Source organism: Hemitrygon akajei, chromosome 18, assembly GCF_048418815.1.
Source record: "Hemitrygon akajei chromosome 18, sHemAka1.3, whole genome shotgun sequence".
In the NCBI taxonomy this organism is placed as follows: Eukaryota; Metazoa; Chordata; class Chondrichthyes; order Myliobatiformes; family Dasyatidae; genus Hemitrygon; species Hemitrygon akajei.
Genome location: NC_133141.1, coordinates 39,719,711 through 39,738,048, shown reverse-complemented (window position 1 = coordinate 39,738,048; position 18,338 = coordinate 39,719,711). Strand labels below are relative to the sequence as shown.

Here is an 18,338-nt window from a genome sequence, read left to right as displayed (position 1 = left end):
TGTATATGTTTCTCTATCTCTTGTCCTTGGCATTTATTGTTAGATTATAAGAACTGCCCTTTGGTTACATTAGCTTCCGTCTTGAAAATCCTACTCAGTGTGAAAGGGCCACTAAAATTGTTAGTGGCTTTTGGCTGTGTGTGTTCTTACTTCAGCAAGTGTGATCTAATGTTTGCTTTTGTTTGTTTCTATGACTTTCCATTGAAAAATTAATAAACCTTGCACATGTCCTTGGATATGTGCAAGGAAGATATCAGACTGTAAAGAAGAGTGGTCAGAATTGTACAGCACAGAAATAGACTATTCAGCCCATAACATCCGTGATTACCTTGTTGCCCACCTTAAGTCAGTATTTATCCATGCCTTGTTGATTCAAGAGTCTGCCGAAATATTTCTGAAACATTGTGAATCCACCACTTTCTGTATAGCAAGTTCCAAATATCAAACACTCTCTGTGTAAAAGAACTTTCCTCTCAAATGCCCTTTTAAATTTCTTTCACCTAAAACCTGATCTTGTTATTGATACCCCTATTATTGAAAAAGATTTCCGACTATCTACCCCATCTATGTCCCCATAATTTGATATTGTACACCTCTATCAGGTCACCACTCAACTTTGTATACTCCATGGAAAGCAAGTCCAGTCTATCCAATCTCTCCCTATAACTTAACTTCCAATCCAATCATCATTCTGTGAAAAACTCCAGCACAACCACATCCTTTTGTGGCAACCACAACTGCACACAGTGCTGCAAATACAGTCTAACCAATATTTTGTAAAGTTGTAACATAACGCCCCAGTTTTTGCAGGCAACCATGTCAATATACCTTATTCACCCCAATGTTGACCTGTGTTGCCAGTTTCAGGGAGCTATGGATTTGAGTCACCTTGGCCGCTTTGTTTATTGTCGTCCCTTTTGCTGCTATGTTCTATCCCTGTCTTACTTCCCAACCTCACATTTATCAGGGATTAAATTCCATCTAAATATACTCTGCCCAAAGTTCTATTGAATTTATATCTTGCTGTAGCCTTATACAACCTCCCTTGCTATCAACAATACCACCAGCATTTGTATCAAAGAGTCAGAGAAACAGGCCCTTTGGCCCATCTAGTCCTGTCTTCAGACTTACTAATCATACCTCCTTTATTCACATCAAAATTGTTAATGTATATCACAAATTTCAAGGGTCCCACCACCAATTCCTGGTACTGTACTGATACAAAGACAGAAAGCTCGAGGTGAGACTAAAGGATCACATTTTGTGTCCATAGTTTCCACAGGGAATATTCATTGCTTCTGTTACAAAAATTTAAGTCATTGTACATCTTGCAAAACAATTTAAGCCAGCATTTTTTTGTGATGAGCGGGTTTTCTCACAGCCGTGATCTGATGAGTTGCTCCCAAGTGGTGACAGTGCAGCTTTACCACCACTGAGCCGAAAGAGATCAGACGCTTGCTTTCAGAAAGCTAGACCAAAGAGAGAGAAAAACAAAGACTCTGGATTTTCAAAGTTCAAAGTAAATTTATTATCAAAGTACGTGTACATTACCATATACTACCTTGAGATTCTTTTTTCTTGCAGGCATTTACAGGGAAAAAAGAAATACAATTTCTGAAAAACTATAAACAGACTGACAAACAACCAATCAGACACTATGTCCTGAGGGAGGCTGTGCAGCCTGAACACATGCTGAACTATGATGGTGGCAGTCTCACATGACAACGGGAGCCTGGGGAGAGCAGTGAAGTGGACAGCCTTGGAGAATCAGTCCACAGCTACCAGAATGGCAGTATTTCCATTAGACAGGGGCAGACCAGTGCTGAAATCCAATGAGAAGGGCAGTGGAACACAGGCAGCAGGCAAAGCAGACCATCAGGGCGCTGAATTGACATCTTGTTCTGGGCACAAGTGAGACAGACAGAGACAAAGTCATGGGCATCCTGGGATATAGATGGCCGCCAAAATTGTCTCTTTATAAACTCCGAAGTCTGTTGAATCCCTGGATGGTCAACCAGATGGGGAGAGTGACCCCACACCAACACTTGGGGGTGCGAAGTAGCAGAGACAAACAGTTGGTTGGGAAGTCCCCCACTTGGGCTGAGATCTGACTGTTGTGCAGCCCTCATCTCAGTTTCTATTCCCCAAGTCACTGGAGCAGTATTGCACAAGTGAGGAAGGATGGGCTCTGGATTGGTGTTGTCCTCAGAGATGCCAAATTGGCGGCAGAGGGCATCAGTCTTGGTATTCTTGCTACCCGGACGTTAGGTGAGGGTGAAATTAATCCAGGTGAAGAAGGGAGCCCAACAGGCTTGACAAGAGTGGAGTCTCTTGGCATCATGAATGTAGGAGAGGTTCTTGTGATCTATCCATACCAGAAGGGGATGCTCTGCCCCCTCTATCCAGTGCTGCCATGCTTCCAGGGCCTCCTTGACAGCCAGAAGTTCTCAGTATCTGACATCATAGTTACACTCTGCAGGAGTCAAGAGACAGGACAGAAAAGCACAAGGGTGCAGCTGATTATCTACAGAAGAGCGTTGGGAGAGTACAGCCCCAATGCCAACATCTGACGCATCAACCTCGTCGATGCATGAATGGGATGGTTCTGGATGTTGCAGCAGTAGTGAAGCATCACTTTTGCTAAGAATGCTTGCCCTGCTTCACTTGACCATAAGTATCCTGCAGAGGGTTTTTTGGTGAATGTATTTATGGGAGCCATGATGGAATGGAGGTTTCTTATGAAAGTTTGCAAATACCATGAAGCGCCTCACCTGTTTGATTGTAGGTGGTTTGGGCCATTCTGTGACCACCTGAACTTTACATGAGTCCATTTGTACTCTGGAAAGGGTGAGGATGTAGCCCAACTAAATTAATTCTGCTCCTTTACAGTTTCAATCTAAACTGTGCTCTTCTTTCCCAGATCAAGGGCTCAGGCAACCAGGGAACATTGCCATCACAACGCTTCAGTCAAGACTTAACAAGTCTGATGCTGTAAAGGAGTGGAATTGATTTAGTATTAAGTTACTGCTTCTGAGCCACAGTGTTGGCATTAGCTTTTAATTTGAGAGTTTTAGTTAACAGCCCTGTTAGACTAGCGTTTCTTATTTTCCTTTCATTTTGCACAGTTCTTATTAAAATTCTGTGAATTGTTCAATCTGCAACATTGTCTCTCCCTTTGCCCTTGGGCCATCATTGCACACCATGTCACATCACAATGCCAGTAAAGGTGGAGGATGGTTGTAGCAGTGAAGTGTTCTCAGTCATCTTGCATTCCATGTCACTGGACCCTGACCCTGATCTGTCAAGGACCATGTGGTGGCTGCCTGTGCATCAGCCTCCCCACGCTAAACAAAGTCACGGACAGGCATTCTGCATTAAGGGAATAACCCCTTCGGAGAACATCATACTCGTCCTGAGTGATCACTACTGTATTAAAATCCACTCCCATTAAAGAGCCTTTCTGACCTGTCTGAAGCCCTCATTACACAGTTTACTGTGTAACGTTATAACTGTAAAGGTAATTGTCAACCAAAATAATACATTACTAGGATTTTCTACCCCAGTGCTCTCAACATCCTCAAATGAGGGACTCTATTGGATCACATTGACTCTCACTTTAACTCTTACAAAAGGGGCTACGCACTGCTCTTAATACTTCTCGTTCAATTCCATGACGGTCTGTTCTAGTGGTTATTCTTTATATAATTAACCATTTGACTTTTTTTAATCTGACATATTCTGGTGTACATTCCTCCCAGGTTCCCTGACAGTGTAGTTAATTTATTAATCATTGACTTCCACTGCCAACTCAGCTGAGGTCAGAGACAAGTGTTTCAAATATCTCCACACCACATGGTGCTGGGGTGATAATACACCATCAGAGGAGCCAATGTTATCTATGTTCTTTAAATGTTCAGTTCCATTAAGGACAGTCAGCTCCTAAATTGCACTTAAAAGTAGTAACACACATTATAAACGCAATGACTTTATCTGAAAGCCAGTATGCACAAGTCATTTTTCTTTTGCTGTCCAAATGGCTTTGATATTGAAATTAACACTCTCCATACGAAGACTCAGAAAGATTATTTTTCAGCAACACAGCCAGGAGTTTATTCAGGCACAACACTGCCTATAAATTACAAGCACAAGACAAATTCAAAGGGAAAATTGATGATAGCAATAAGTTAGTTGACAATAAATAGCCCGGGTAAATGACAATACTAACTTAAGATTTCAAAATGTGTGAAGAGGCAAAACTGATAACTGTTTGGCACATGATTTGTTTGAGGAAAGAGATTAGGAATGGAGTGAACATAAAATAGAGGTAGGAAATCAAAACCCATGTCCAAGATCACACGATCGATAAAGAGATTTTTAAAACTGGGATTAGTATAGGCTTGCTGTAAGCGTGTGATTGGTGACACATAGAGACATGGTGGATGGTAAGGCCTGTTTCTATGGCTTCATTTAATAAGCCTCAAAACAATGTTTCTCCAGTTGTTGAAAACTCTACAATGCAAGCATCAGCTAGTACCTTTGGTCCGTCCTGGTGGCCAATCGCTTTAATTCCACTCCCCAGTCCCACACCAACATGTCCATCTACAACCTCCTCCGCTGTTAGGTTGCAGCTAAAGGAAATGATTTGTTGTGACCAGGCAGTAAAGGAGGCTATGGACAGTCACTGTTGAAATACACTCCTGTTTACATCAACAGTGCCGAGGGCGAAAGGATTGCGAGGCCTCAAGTTCCTAGGAATGAACATCCCCGCCAATAGCCCATCCTGATGTAGATGCCACAAAAGCTCAACAATGTTTCTAGTTCCTCAGGAGGCTAAGAAATTTGGCATGTTCCCTTTGACCCTCTCAAATTTTTATCAATGCACCATAGAAAGCATTCTATCCAGAGCATCATAATTTGGTATAGCAACTGCTCTGACATTGACTGTAAGAAACTGCAGAGAATTGTGGACACAGATCAGCACAGCAGAGAAACTAGTCTCCCCTCAACAGACTGTGTCTATATACTCCTCGCTGCCTCAGAAAAGCAGCCAGCATCATCAAAGACTCCACGCACACCGGACATTCTCTCTGCTCCCCACTCCTATTATACAAAGGCCTGAAAGCAGTTTCTGTTCCACTGTTAGAAGACTATTGAATGATTCCCTGGTATGAAAATACCTTGAAAATTAGGGGAACAGCACTTCATATTCCATCTGGGTCGTCTCCAACTTGGCATCATGAACATAAAGTCATAGAACACTACAGCACAGAAACAAGCCCTTTGACCCATCTAGTCCATGCTAGTCTCATCAACCAGCACCTGGACCTTAGCCCTCCATACTCCTCCCCTCCATGTACCTATCCAAATTTCTCTTAAACATTGGAATCAAGCCCACATCCACCAGTTCCACTGGCAGCTCGCTCCACGCTCACACCACCCTCTGCATGAAGAAGCTCCCCTTCATATTCCCCTTAAACATTTCACCCACGATCTCTAGTTACGTACACACGTGGTCTGTACATACTGGCTGTGTGGTGAAAAAGGTACAACAGCGCTTCTTTCACCTCAGATGGTTGAAGAAGTTTGGTATGGGCCCCCATATCCTGAGAGCTTTCTATAGGGGCGCATCTGAGAGCATCCTGACTGGCTGTGTCACTGCCTGGTATGGGAACTGTACAGGGCTCTGCAGAGAGTGGTGCGGACAGCCCAGCACATCAGTAGATGTGAACTTCCTACTATTCAGGACATTTACAAAGACAGGTGTGTAAAAAGGGCCTGTAGGATCATTGGGGAGTTGAGTCACCCCAACCACAAACTGTTCCAGCTGCTACCATCCGGGAAATGGTACCGCAGCATAAAAGCCAGGACCAACAGGCTCCGGGACAGCTTCTTCCACCAGGCCATCAGACTGATTAATTCATGCTGACACAACTGTATTTCTATGTTATATTGACTATCCTGTTGTACATAATATTTATGATAAATTACTATAACTACATATTGCACATTTAGATGGAGACGTAACATATGGATTTCTACTCCTCATGCATATGAAGGATGTAAGTAATACAGTCAATTCAATTCTAGTCTCGCCCAACCTCTGGAAAAAGCCTGCTTGCATCTACTCTATTTAAACCTCTCATAATTTTGTATACCTCTATCAAATCTCCCTGCATTCTTCTACATTCCAGGGAATAAAGTCCTAACCTGTTCAAACTCTCCCTCTAACTCAGATCCTCAAGTTCTAGCAACATCCTTGAAGATTTTTTTTGCACTCTTTCAATCTTATTGACTTCTTTCCTGTAGGTAAGCAACCAAAGCAGCACACAACGAAATTAGGCCTCACCAAAGCCTTCTACAGCTTTAACACAACATCCCAACTCCTGTACTCAGTACATTGATTTATGAAGGCCAATGTGCCAAAAGCTTTCTTTATGACTCTGTCTACCTGCGAAGCCACTTTCAATGAATTATGGACTTGTTATTCCCAAATCCCTTTGGTCTACTGCACTCCTCAGTGCACTAATGTTCACTGTGTAATACCTATCCTGGTTGGCCCTACTGACACGCAACACCTCACACTTGTCTGCATTAAATTCCATCTGCCACTTGTCAGCCTTTTTTTCCAGCTGGTCCAGATCCCACTGCAAGCTTTGACAGTCTTCCTTGCTGTCCAGTACTCCCCAACCTTGGTGTCATCCACAAATTTGTTGATCTAGTTTAATACATTATCATCCAGATCATTGATATAGATGACAAACAACAATGGACCCAGCACCAATCCCTGCAGCATTCCACTAGTCACAGGCCTCCGGTCAGAGAGGCAACCATCTACTACCACTCTCTGGCTTCTCCCGCAAAGCCAATGTCCAGTCCAATTTATTACCTCATCTTGAATGCTGAGCAACTGAACCTTCTTGACTAACCACCCATGCAGGACCTTGTCAAATGCTTTGCCGAAGTCCACTGACTTGCTTCCATCAAGTTTCCTGGTAACTTCTTCGAAAAAGTCTATAAGGTTGGTTAGACACAACCTACTACACACGAAGCCATGTTGACTACCTCTAACCAGTCCCCATCTATCTAAATACTTATGTATCTTGTCCTTTAGAATACCTTCCAATAACTTACCTACTACTGGTGTCAGGGTCACTGGCTATAATTTTTCTGGTTTACTTTTAGAGCCTTTCTTAAACATCAGAACATTAGCTAACCTCCAATCCTCTGGCACCTCACAAGTGGCTAAGGATGTTTTTCATATCTCTGTTAGGGTCTCTGCAAATTTTGCACTAGTCTCCCACAGGGTCAAGGGAAGACCTTGTCAGGCGCTGGGGATTTATCCACTCTAATTTTCCTCAAGACAGAAACATCTCCTCCTCTGTAATCTGTATCGGGTCCCTGACCTCACTGTTGCTTTGCCTCACTTCTATAGACACTGTGTCTGTTTCCTGAGTAAATACAGATGCAAGAAATCAACTTAAGATATCCCGTATCTCTTTTGGCTCCATGCATAGATTACCACTCTGATCTTTCAGAGAACCAATTTTATCCCTTCCTGTCCTTCTGTTCTTAATATATCTGTAGAAGCCCTTAGGATTCTTCTTCACCTTGCTTGCTAGAATAACCTCATGCCTTTTTTTACCTCTCCTGATTTCTCTTTAAATGTTCTCTTGCATTTTTATATTCCTCAGGTACCTCATTTGAGTCTTCCTGCCTATACCTGCTATGCATCTCCTCAGTATCTCCTGAAAACCAAGGCTCCCTAAACCTGTTACCCTTGCCTTTTATTCCGACAGGAAGATACAAACTTTGTACTCTCAAAATGTCACTTCTGAAGGTCTCACACTTGCCAAGTACACTTTTGCCAGAAAACAACCCATTCCAGATCCTTTCTGATGCCATCGAAATTGGCTTTCCTCCAATTTAGAATCTCAACCTGAGGACTAGACTTATCCTTCTCATAGTTATCTAGCAACTAATAGCATCATGATTACTAGATGCAAAGTGTTCGCATACACACACTTCTGTCAGTTGCCCTGCCTCTTTCCCAAATAGGAGATCCAGTATTGTACTATGTACCAATTAAGGAAACTTTCCTGAACACATTTGACAAACTCTATCCACCCAGCCCTTTTACAGTGTGGGAGACCCAGTCAATATGTGGAAAGTTAATATCACCTACCATCACAACCTTACTGTATGTTTCTTGCAACAGTCTGCGATCTTTCTACAAATTTGTCCCTCTAAATCCTGCTGACTATTGGGCGGTCTATAACATAATCCTGTTAACGTGGTCATCCCTTTCTTTTTTTTCTTTTGACAATATTTTTATTGTTTTTTTAAATAAAGAGAACATAGTGTAAAGGACAATTGTGCAGTGTGTATCAAATGTACAATTCACATTTATGAAAGAGATGCACCCAGAGTACAATCATTATCACCCCACTCCTCCCAGTCCCCAACCAAGCCATCAATGCATTGGCAAAAAGGATTAAACAGAACCTTTGTCCCCACAGAGCTGTGTTGGTATAGAGAAGGTGTATTTTTCTAATACATAGGCTGTTGTATGATAACAAATCTGAGTCTGAAGAGTTTTACTGGAAAATGCTGGAGGTCAGGGATTTATGTACTGAGGAAAGGGAGAAAGAATGGACCTTTAGTCTGGCTGGGATCTTAGAAAATATTCAAGAAAGGGTCCCCACACCTTTTTGGAACTTCATGTCCGAATTGAGGATTGAATAATGGATGTTCTCAAGGTGTAGACTGGACATGATGTCCCTGAGCCACTGAGCATGGGTAGGCGGGGCAGCATCGCTCCACCTGAGCAAAACTGCGCGCCTCGCCAACAGAGAGGTAAAAGACCGTGCGTGACGTTTGGTTGGACTTAGGTGCATGTCCCCCTCTCCGGAGGTGCTGAAAAGGGCAATCAAAGGGTTAGGTTCCAGATTGTAATTAATATTTGGGATAGAGTTTGGATGACATCTTTCCAGTATTTTTCCAAGCTAGGGCATATCCAGTACATATGGATAAGGGAAGCCTCGCCCCTTTTGCATTTGTCGCAGCAAGGATTAACATCTGGGTAAATGCGAGATAATTTAGTTTTAGGCATATGGGCCCTGTGTATGACCTTGAACTGTAACAGGCAGTGGCGGGCACACAAAGAGGTTGAGTTAACTAATTTGAGGACTTCATCCCATATCTCCTCTGACATTGAAAAATTTAAATCTTGCTCCCAGGCAGTTTTAATTTTGTCAAGAGAGACTCGCCTCAGAGCCGCCAGCTTGTGTCCCCCCTTTCTTATTCCTCAGTTCCATCCATACAGCCTCAGTAGACAAGCTCTCCAGTCTGTGATGACTGAGCACTGTCGTGACTTGTTCCCTGACTAGTAACACCACCACTCCCCCTTTAATCCCTCCCACTCTGTCACGTCTAAAACAATGGAAATTCTGGAATACTGAGCTGCCAGTCCTGATCCTCCCGCGACCAAGTCTCACTAATGGCTACAGTTATGATTGCATGTGCTGATCCATGCCCTGAGCTCATCTGCCTTTCCTACAATACTCCTTGCATTGAAATATATGCAACTGAGAACATTAGTCCCACCATGCTCAACCTTTCAATTCCTGGCCTGTATGTAGTAACATGAAATTCTCTAACTTCTGGTAACTTCTCAGCACATCTCAGAAATCAACCTCCCCAGCCAAAAGCATCAAAGACCCCACATACCCCAGTCTTTGCCCCCTTCCTACAGGCAGAAGATACCAAAGCCTGAAAGCACAGACCACCAGTCAGCGACAGCATCTAGCCACTGCTGTAAGACTATTGATAAGATGGACTCTTGACCTCAAAAGCCACTTCTTTGTGACCTTTCACCTTACTGAATACCTGCACTGCACTTTCTCTGTGGTGTAACACTTAATTTTGCTCTCAGTTATTGTTTACTTTGTACTACCTCAATGCACTGTTGTAATGAATTGATCAGTATGAATTGTGTGCTAGACAAGTTTTTCACTGTACCTTTAACAACATAAACTAACTTACCAATTTACCAACATACCAGCTACTAAACAGAAGCTATAGCCCAGTCAGACTCAATAGCTCTGGTTAAGTGTAAGGGGAGATTTACTTACAGTTCTGGTCATCAAAGTGTAAGTGAGATGCACACCATCTCAATGCTACCATCAAAGAGGAGGTACAGGAGCCTGAAGACGCACACTCAACATTTTAGGCACAGCTTCTTCTTCTCCACCATCAGATTTCTGAATGGACCATGAACCTATGAATACGATTATGCTCTCTTTTTGCACTACCTATTCATTTTAAAATATATTTCTTATTGTAACTTTTTTTATGTATTGCACAGTACTACTGCCACAAAACAACAAATTTAATGACATATGTCAGTGGTATTAAACCTGATTCACTGCAGGGGAGATAAATGAAGATGCTAACAACCTGGAGAAGATAAGGAGTGAGACTGGGAATAGAAAAGGTAGAAGAGGGGAACTATAAAACTGAGAGTAACAGACAATCAGCAAAGCTGAGCAGCATCTGTGAGGGGAAAGGGATTGTCGATGCTTTGGGTCAAAACCCTGCATTAGGACTCACTGAGCAGTTTGGATAAACAGAAAAAACAGAATTGGGAGAAGGATACAGGGGGTCAGGGGTCTAGAATTCAGTGCTTGAGGAGATGGTGGAGGGAGAAAGCCTCTACCCATTAGGGTAAGTAGTTGGATGGGTCCCTGACCTGCTGGAAGACCCAGGGAAAAGATGGTCAGCTATTATTCATTCAGTGTGAACTCGGTAGACCAGCTGGAGACACAAGAGACTGCAGATGCTGGAACCTGGAGTGACACAAAAGGTGTTGGAGGAACACAGTGAGTCATGCAGTATCTATAAAGGGAAATGGACAGTCAGATGTTCCTGTTGGATCACATTAGGGATGAAAATTTCCCATGGCACTTGAAGTTGGACCACTAATGGACAATGGTCTGAAGAGCCTCCTTCCATGCCAATCATTTACCTAAGTTCAGATTTCTCCAGGTGCTCTAGCCAAAGCTGGCCTCTCTAGCCACAGAACAGGTTAACTTGTTATTCACTCACTCGTCTGTCAGATCAACTCCACACAAGTTAACTGCAAACACAAATGTTGTAAGAATCCAGGTATGTGCTTAAGAGCCTGCAGAAACACAGGGATCAATCCTCTGCCAATTAGATTCCAGACTAACCTGTAGAGTTTCACCTTTAACTACTTTTGAAAGAATGGCAATTGATTCGGGGACTTCAGAGAAGGAAAAGGAGGGAGTAAACTGCAGATTAAAATATGCACAACATCTGTTCCAGACATTTAGGTCAATTATGTCTCCAAAAAATATCGAGGCTTATGTTTCAGGTTTTGTTCTGTCTCAGGGATTCTTTTGATGTTATTTGATCTCCTAGCTTTGCAATTTTTAACTTTCATGTATTGGTGGTCTGGACTGATAAATGCTGGCTGGGATCAAAGAGTCTGAAATGCTGTTAAAGGCATAACGAAAAATATCTGTCTATTGCTCAGAATTAATGATGTGTAAGTTTGGTTCAATGCACTGCCTTGTTTTGGCCTGTTAGCATTTAATTAATAGATCCCTCAAAAGGGTCCACAGAACCTCATGAGAGAAGACTTTAACCATTTTCTTTACTAATTAACTAGGAAGTCAGACTACAAAACCATGAACAATTATAGACACAGCAATTAAACACGAAATGCCTGCACAATTTGTCAATAGTGTTTACTAATTAAAAATCAAAGTTAAAAAGTGTTTGGTTATGTCACAACAGTTCAGAATTAACAGTGTGTTAATTGTAAAATTGCAGATGAAACTTTCTATAATGGTGAGATTTATTTGGGATTAGGTTCCTTTGGGAGGATGTAGCTGACTTGAACTTTGTTTATGGTTAGAATAATTTCCAGAACTAATTAAAGACATCTTTATGAACACACTTTTATGAGAGATAAAGTAGATTTGGGGTCAACCACCCAGCCAAAAGAAATGTTGTCCTGATTGGGACTTCAATAGGGCATGAACACTTATCACCTGGTTTTCCAACCATATTACTAGCAAAAGTACCTCATTGATTTTTATTGTTGGCAAAATCAACAAGCAAAACAAAGACTTTTTTCTTATGTACCACGACTGAGATCATTAGAGGAAAAAGATCTCAGCATTGTCTATTTTATCATTCTTTCCTCTTCAAAGTCAAGTGCACTTGTCCAGTGCAACCAATTACATTGTGTAATACCAGGCAATGAAAATCAGCAACGCTATTCAGCAGCTGGGGTAAAATTGACAATCTAAACTTCTCAATAGATAAGCATTTACTGCATTCTTTACAAATGATTCTTGGTGCGTGATTTCAATTTTAATTCTGATTTCAATTAAAGAGATGATGAAATCTCAGTACCTTGTACATTGACAATTCCAACTGTGTTCTCAGAAGTAGGAATTAACTCCACACCATCCAGCCTCGTGGCCCAAGAGGCTTCTGTCACTGTGGGCTCATCAGTTGGTTGAGTGGTGGAGGGGGTGACATCATCGAATGAGTTCCACCACCACAATCTTGCCGGTTGGAAGAGGCCACAAAGCAGCATGAAACCCCTGGGACTGAAGAAGGAGGAATGCATCACGGGGCCAATGGTCCCACAGGAGAGGATTGGAAACTAAAATGTCTTTTTTTTAATGCAAACTTGCTAATGGTTGCGCAGGTAGCCAGGTGTCAGTGTATTCATTACACCGCTCTTCTGGTGAGGCTCCCAGGTAGGACTGTGCTCTGAAGTCAGCTGCAAGCACGGCTTGGCCTCATGAGCATTTTGTTATCACCCATCCTCAAGTCCTGATAGCTTGTCAAGGATGATTGTCTGGCTGACTCCCAACACTGCATATGTTTGTCTGTTCACAAGGTTGTTGCCAATGTGTAGTTATAGAGAAAGTAAGGCCATGGTCAGTCCTAAACCATTTCCATTCCCTTTACTTCTCTCTCTCTCACTCTCCGAACAATAAATATAAAACAAAACATTTTCAAAAGCTGTTCATTTATGTTTCAATAATATGTTGTCATTTAAATTCATCTTTTTTTCCAAAGATTATATATTAAGAATTACTTCTAATATTACTATCGTCTTATAGGTGAACAATTATTCATTCCACTTTTCTGGTATGTGATGAAGCTCCAAAAAATACATTCAGATGGAGATTGACTCCTTTCTGAACTGATTCTCCTTGTAACGTCAAAGGTTACATGGCCTGTTTGAATGAACCACTCGAGCTCTACTCACTTTACCAGCTGTTTGTACTGGAACCGAGTTCTATAAGTGTGTTGCACAGACTGTGATTTCTCCAGTTAGATCGTGTCAGATCTAATGAATGTTTCATGGCTGAAACATAAGCAAGCTTTGTCTTTCCTATACCGTGTGATTATGGTTGGATGGTGGAAGTTTAAAACAGTCTTTTGCAAAGAGCAGCCAATGAGATTCAGCTTGTCACTGAACAGTCTGTCAAACTTGTACACATGTACTGTTGAAAGTGTCCTGACTGGTTGCATCATGGTCCGGAATGGCAACTGCTCTGCCCGTGACTGCAAGAATCTGCAGAGAGTTGTGGATGTAACTCAGCGCATCACGGAAACCATCCTCCCTTCCATGGACTCTACACTTCTCACTGGTAAAATGGATTTTACTATTCATACGATCTATCCGCTTTATAATTTTACATATTTTATTGGGTCACCCCTCAGTCTCCTCCTCTCCAAGGCAAACAAACTTAGCCTCTCCCTAAAACTGAAATACTCGAATCCAGGCAACACTGAGGTGAATGTCCTCTGCATCCTCTCCAGCATGATCACATCCTTTGAATACTGTGGCAATCAGAATTGCAAATGGTACTCCAGCTGTGGCCTAACCTATATTCATGGAGCAGCCAATGAATCAGAAATGGAATCAGGTTTATCATCACAGGCATGTGACGTGAAATTTGTTAACTTAGCAGCAGCAGTTCAATGCAATTCATAATATAGAAGAGAAAGTAATAATAAATAAAATAAAAATAAAAATAGCAATAAATAAACAAGCAAATCAATTACAGTATACATATATTGAATAGATTTTATAAACATGCAAAAAACAAAAATACTGTATATTAAAAATGTGAGGTAGTGTCCAAGGGTTCAATGTCTATTCAGGAATCAGATGGCAGAGGGGAAGAAGCTGTTCCTGAATTGCTGAGTGTGTACCTTCAGGCTTCTGTACCTCCTACCTGATGGTAACAGTGAGAAAAGGGCATGCCCTGGGTGCTGGAGGTCCTTAATAATGGACACTGCCTTTCTGAGACACCGCTCCCTGAAGATGTCCTGGGTACTTTGTAGGCTGGTACCCAAGATGGAGCTGACTAGATTTACAACCTTCTGCAGCTTCTTTCAGTCCTGTGCAGTAGCCTCCCCCACTCCCCCCCCCCCCCATACCAGACAGTGATGCAGCGTGTCAGGATGCTCTCGATATATTGGGACCAGGTTAGATCCTCGGAGATCTTGACACCCAGGAACTTGAAGCTACTCACTCACTCCACTTCTGATCCCTCTATGAGGATTGGTATGTGTTCCTTTGTCTTACCCTTCTTGAAGTCCACAATCAGCTCTTTTGTCTTACTGATGTTGAGTGCCAGGTTGTTGCTGTGGCACCACTCTACTTGTTGGCATGTCTCACTCCTGTATGCCCTCTCGTTACCACCTGAGATTCTACCAACAATAGTTGCAATGACGGCAAACATCCCGTGTATCTTCCCCGAAGAAACCTGATGTGTTTTTCTAACAACCTAATTATTTTGTGGTCATCAATACCAATGCTATCATAATAGTTCACATTTATTTAATTACTTGAATTAAATTTAGGTCATTGTGATGGGATTTGAATTCACAGTCCAAGCAGCTCAGGCATTTGGATGTTATCAGAGTAATTTCTGATACTGGTTGACTGTCTTCTTGAACCTCTGCAAACCTTGCAGAGAAGGTGCTCCCACAACAGCATTACAAAAGAAGTTCAGGATATGGGTGCCATGCTGATGAAAGGATGTTACCACACCTTTGAGTCAGGATGGCATGTGACATGGATGAGAATTTCAAGGGGGTCTCCCTTGGCATTTGCTCTTTTTGATGGTTGAAGTCATAGGCAAAGGAGTTGATCCTCGCAACAAAAACTTAACACCGAAGAAGGTTTAAAAAGGTTTACAAGTGTATCAGGTCCTCAAGGTATGCATCTACAAGCTCTGAAATTTCCTTCCCAAACCTTTTCACCAACCTTTCCTCTTTTAATAAAAACCTTGTTGATCATCTGCACTGATGCTTCCCTGTGCACTCATTTTTTGATGTGAAGGTTTTAGAACATTTGTGGTATTAAATGTTGTTATGTGCCATGTAAACTACCTGTAGATTAAGATTTGAGTGCAGGTTCATAAGGCCTGAAGTTAATTTATCATTTCCATAACCTGGCCAGAACAGGACCAAATCTGTGCTGGTGCTGGTAGAATATAGCAGGATTGAAAGCCTTAGTGGAAGATTTTCACTTCCAGTAAACAGCTCACTCTTCATCTATTTCAACCATACTTCCCAGGATCGATCAATCGATCTATCTATCTACTCTCTCATCCCCACCTCTCTCTTTCTGTCTTTCCCTCTGTCTTCCCCCTCTCTCCTCCCTCTTCCTCTTACTCTTTCTCTCTCTCTTCCCTCATTCCCTCTCTTCCCTTGTTCTCCCTCTCTTCCCTCTTTGTCTCTCTCTTTTATCTCTCTCACTTTCTCTCTCTTCCCCCTTTCTCTTTCTTTCTCTCCCTCCCCCTCTCTTTTTTCTTCTCTCTCTCTCTTTTTAGTAATTGTTCTTTCTTATCAGTCCTATGTGCTTTTTCTGCCATTCTATGTTACCATATCAATTGATTTTTGTGTACTTTCTAACTTATGGATAAAATCAACCAATGAATACCTGTATGAACAAAACCTGTTTGTTACCTGGGAACAGACTGTAATGGATGCACAGTTTTGCTTGAGCTGAGCTGCAACAGTGTTAGAATCAGACACATCATGGAAAATTCACAATACAGAAGGAAGTCATCTGGCCCATTGTACAGTTTGCAGAGAAGTACTCTCTCACATAATCCCAACTTCCAGCACTTTGACTATAGCTCCTTCAGTCAGGACCCTTCAAACACTCGTTTTAACACTGGTGAGGGTTTCTGCCTCCAATTTCCCTCCAGGCTGCAAGGTCCAGACTTCTACCACCTTCTGGATTAAAACCCTTTTCCTTCATCTAGGTTGAAAGGGAGAAAGATTAAAGAAGAGAAGCACATGTTCCATCCTATAGTGAGACTTCTCCAAAGAAAGGATCCAAGAAGAAGATTGGAAAGGAGGTGAGATTCAGTGGTGATGAGGAGGGGAATGCAGGATATGACTTACCAGCTGGCAAACAAGGCACAGAGAGAGGAATAGCTTAACACCTATCTAAAATAAATTCACAACAGACCCTATTCTCAGTGCTGCAATGTCCCAAGAAAACTTCAATTTCTGGTTCAGTTTAATGACAATGAAACAACATGGCAAGAGGAGAAGTCCACTCCAGGAGCAACAAGAGGGAGAGAGTGATCTGAGTGATAACACTGACCTGGGGCAGTTGGTGCTTTATCTTCTGGTGCTGGAGTTATGCCTTTTCCAGTGGTGGTCCCAGGGACATACTGGTAGCTTTTAGTCACAGAGCTGGTTGAAGGTGCAGAGGATTTAGAAGCTCCACCATCTTGTTCCAAAGTTGCATCCACTCCTGTGGGTTGCATTGTTGGAGTTACCGGAGGTTGCACTGTTATAACTGCTCCAAGTTGAGTTCCTTTGGCTTCAGTGGGTTGCATTGCTGGAATTACCGGAGGTTGCACTGTTATAACTGCTCCAAGTTGAGTTCCTTTGGCTTCAATGGGTTGCATTGCTGGAATTACCGGAGGTTGCACTGTTATAACTGCTCCAAGTTGAGTTCCTTTGGCTTCAGTGGGTTGCATTGCTGGAATTACCGGAGGTTGCACTGTTATAACTGCTCCAAGTTGAGTTCCTTTGGCTTCAGTGGGTTGCATTGCTGGAATTATCAGAGGTTGCACTGTTGTAACTGCTCCAAGTTGAGTTCCTTTGGCTTCAGTGGGTTGCATTGCTGGAATTACCGGAGGTTGCACTGTTGTAACTGCTCCAAGTTGAGTTTCTTTGGCTTCAGTGGGTTGCATTGCTGGAATTACTGGAGGTTGCACTGTTGTAACTGCTCCGGATTGAGTTCCTTTGGCTTCAGTGGGTTGCATTGCTGGAATTACCGGAGGTTGCACTGTTGTAACTGCTCCAAGTTGAGTTCCTTTGGCTTCAGTGGGTTGCATTGCTGGAATTACCGGAGGTTGCACTGTTGCAACTGCTCCGGATTGAGTTCCTTTGGCTTCAGTGGGTTGCATTACTGGAATTTCTGTAGGTTGACCGACAGCAGCTTCAGTGGGTTGTACTGTTGCAGTTTGTCCAGTTTGACTTGCTTCGGCCTTGATGGGGTGTACTGTTGTAATCTCCGAGGGCAGGATTTTTGCATCTTTTGGGGCTTGAGTTGTCACAGCCTCAGCAACTTTCATTGCTGCAATATCTGAATTTTGATTTATTTCAGCCATCGTAGGTTGTATTGCTGCAGTATCTCTGGGGAGAGACATTTCGACATTTTGGGGAGGAACTGTAGCAGGTTCTTTTGGTGCATTTTTCATAAATATATTCCACCACTGGGAGCTTACAGGAGCCAGCAAGGCACACAGCACAAGAAAACTCAATGACTTCGAGAACCTTAAAGCCATTTTAAAATTACAAGCAATGATTCAGAGTTAGAAAATATTGCTTCAGACTACAAAATAATCCTGGTTCACATCCATACAATAGTATCCATTATTTACAGGGTGAAAGGAAGACCAGGAGAGACCCTTTGAGGCTTCTGATCTGTCAGTCTTAATTCAGCCTGAGTTCATTTAGCCTGCACCGAACAGATTAACCTTTGGTATCTGAAAACTAAATGTTTCGACCCACCCTGTTCTGTGCCCATAAACAGATTAGCTGCTATTCACTTGCACCAATGACAGAAATCACGGTCAGTCTGGACTTGAGTTTCAATTGGTCATGACAAGCAGAAAAATGCATCATTGCAATTTAGGTTTTCTGGTTGGATGCGGTGTCCATCAATGCCATGTGGTTCAAAGGGTTTGTTTATTGACCACTTGTGCTTACAGGGATCCTCAAAAATACAAACATAAAATCACTGACCTCTT

General features: G+C 42.3%; 1 protein-coding gene across 3 annotated transcripts in view; it reads right to left on the bottom strand.

Moving 5' to 3' along the window:
• LOC140741340 (uncharacterized) overlaps positions 1–18,131 on the bottom strand; it is a 99,987-nt gene extending 81,856 nt beyond the window's left edge. For 2 of the 3 annotated variants that reach the window (XM_073071455.1, XM_073071456.1), the window contains exon 1: positions 16,679–18,131. In XM_073071455.1, coding sequence (XP_072927556.1) covers positions 16,679–17,873 — 1,195 coding nt within the window. In that variant the 5' untranslated portion in view covers positions 17,874–18,131. The remainder of the gene's footprint in view (positions 1–16,678) is intronic. The other variant, XM_073071454.1, reaches the window with a different exon arrangement.
• Between the last annotated feature and the right edge of the window lie 207 nt (positions 18,132–18,338).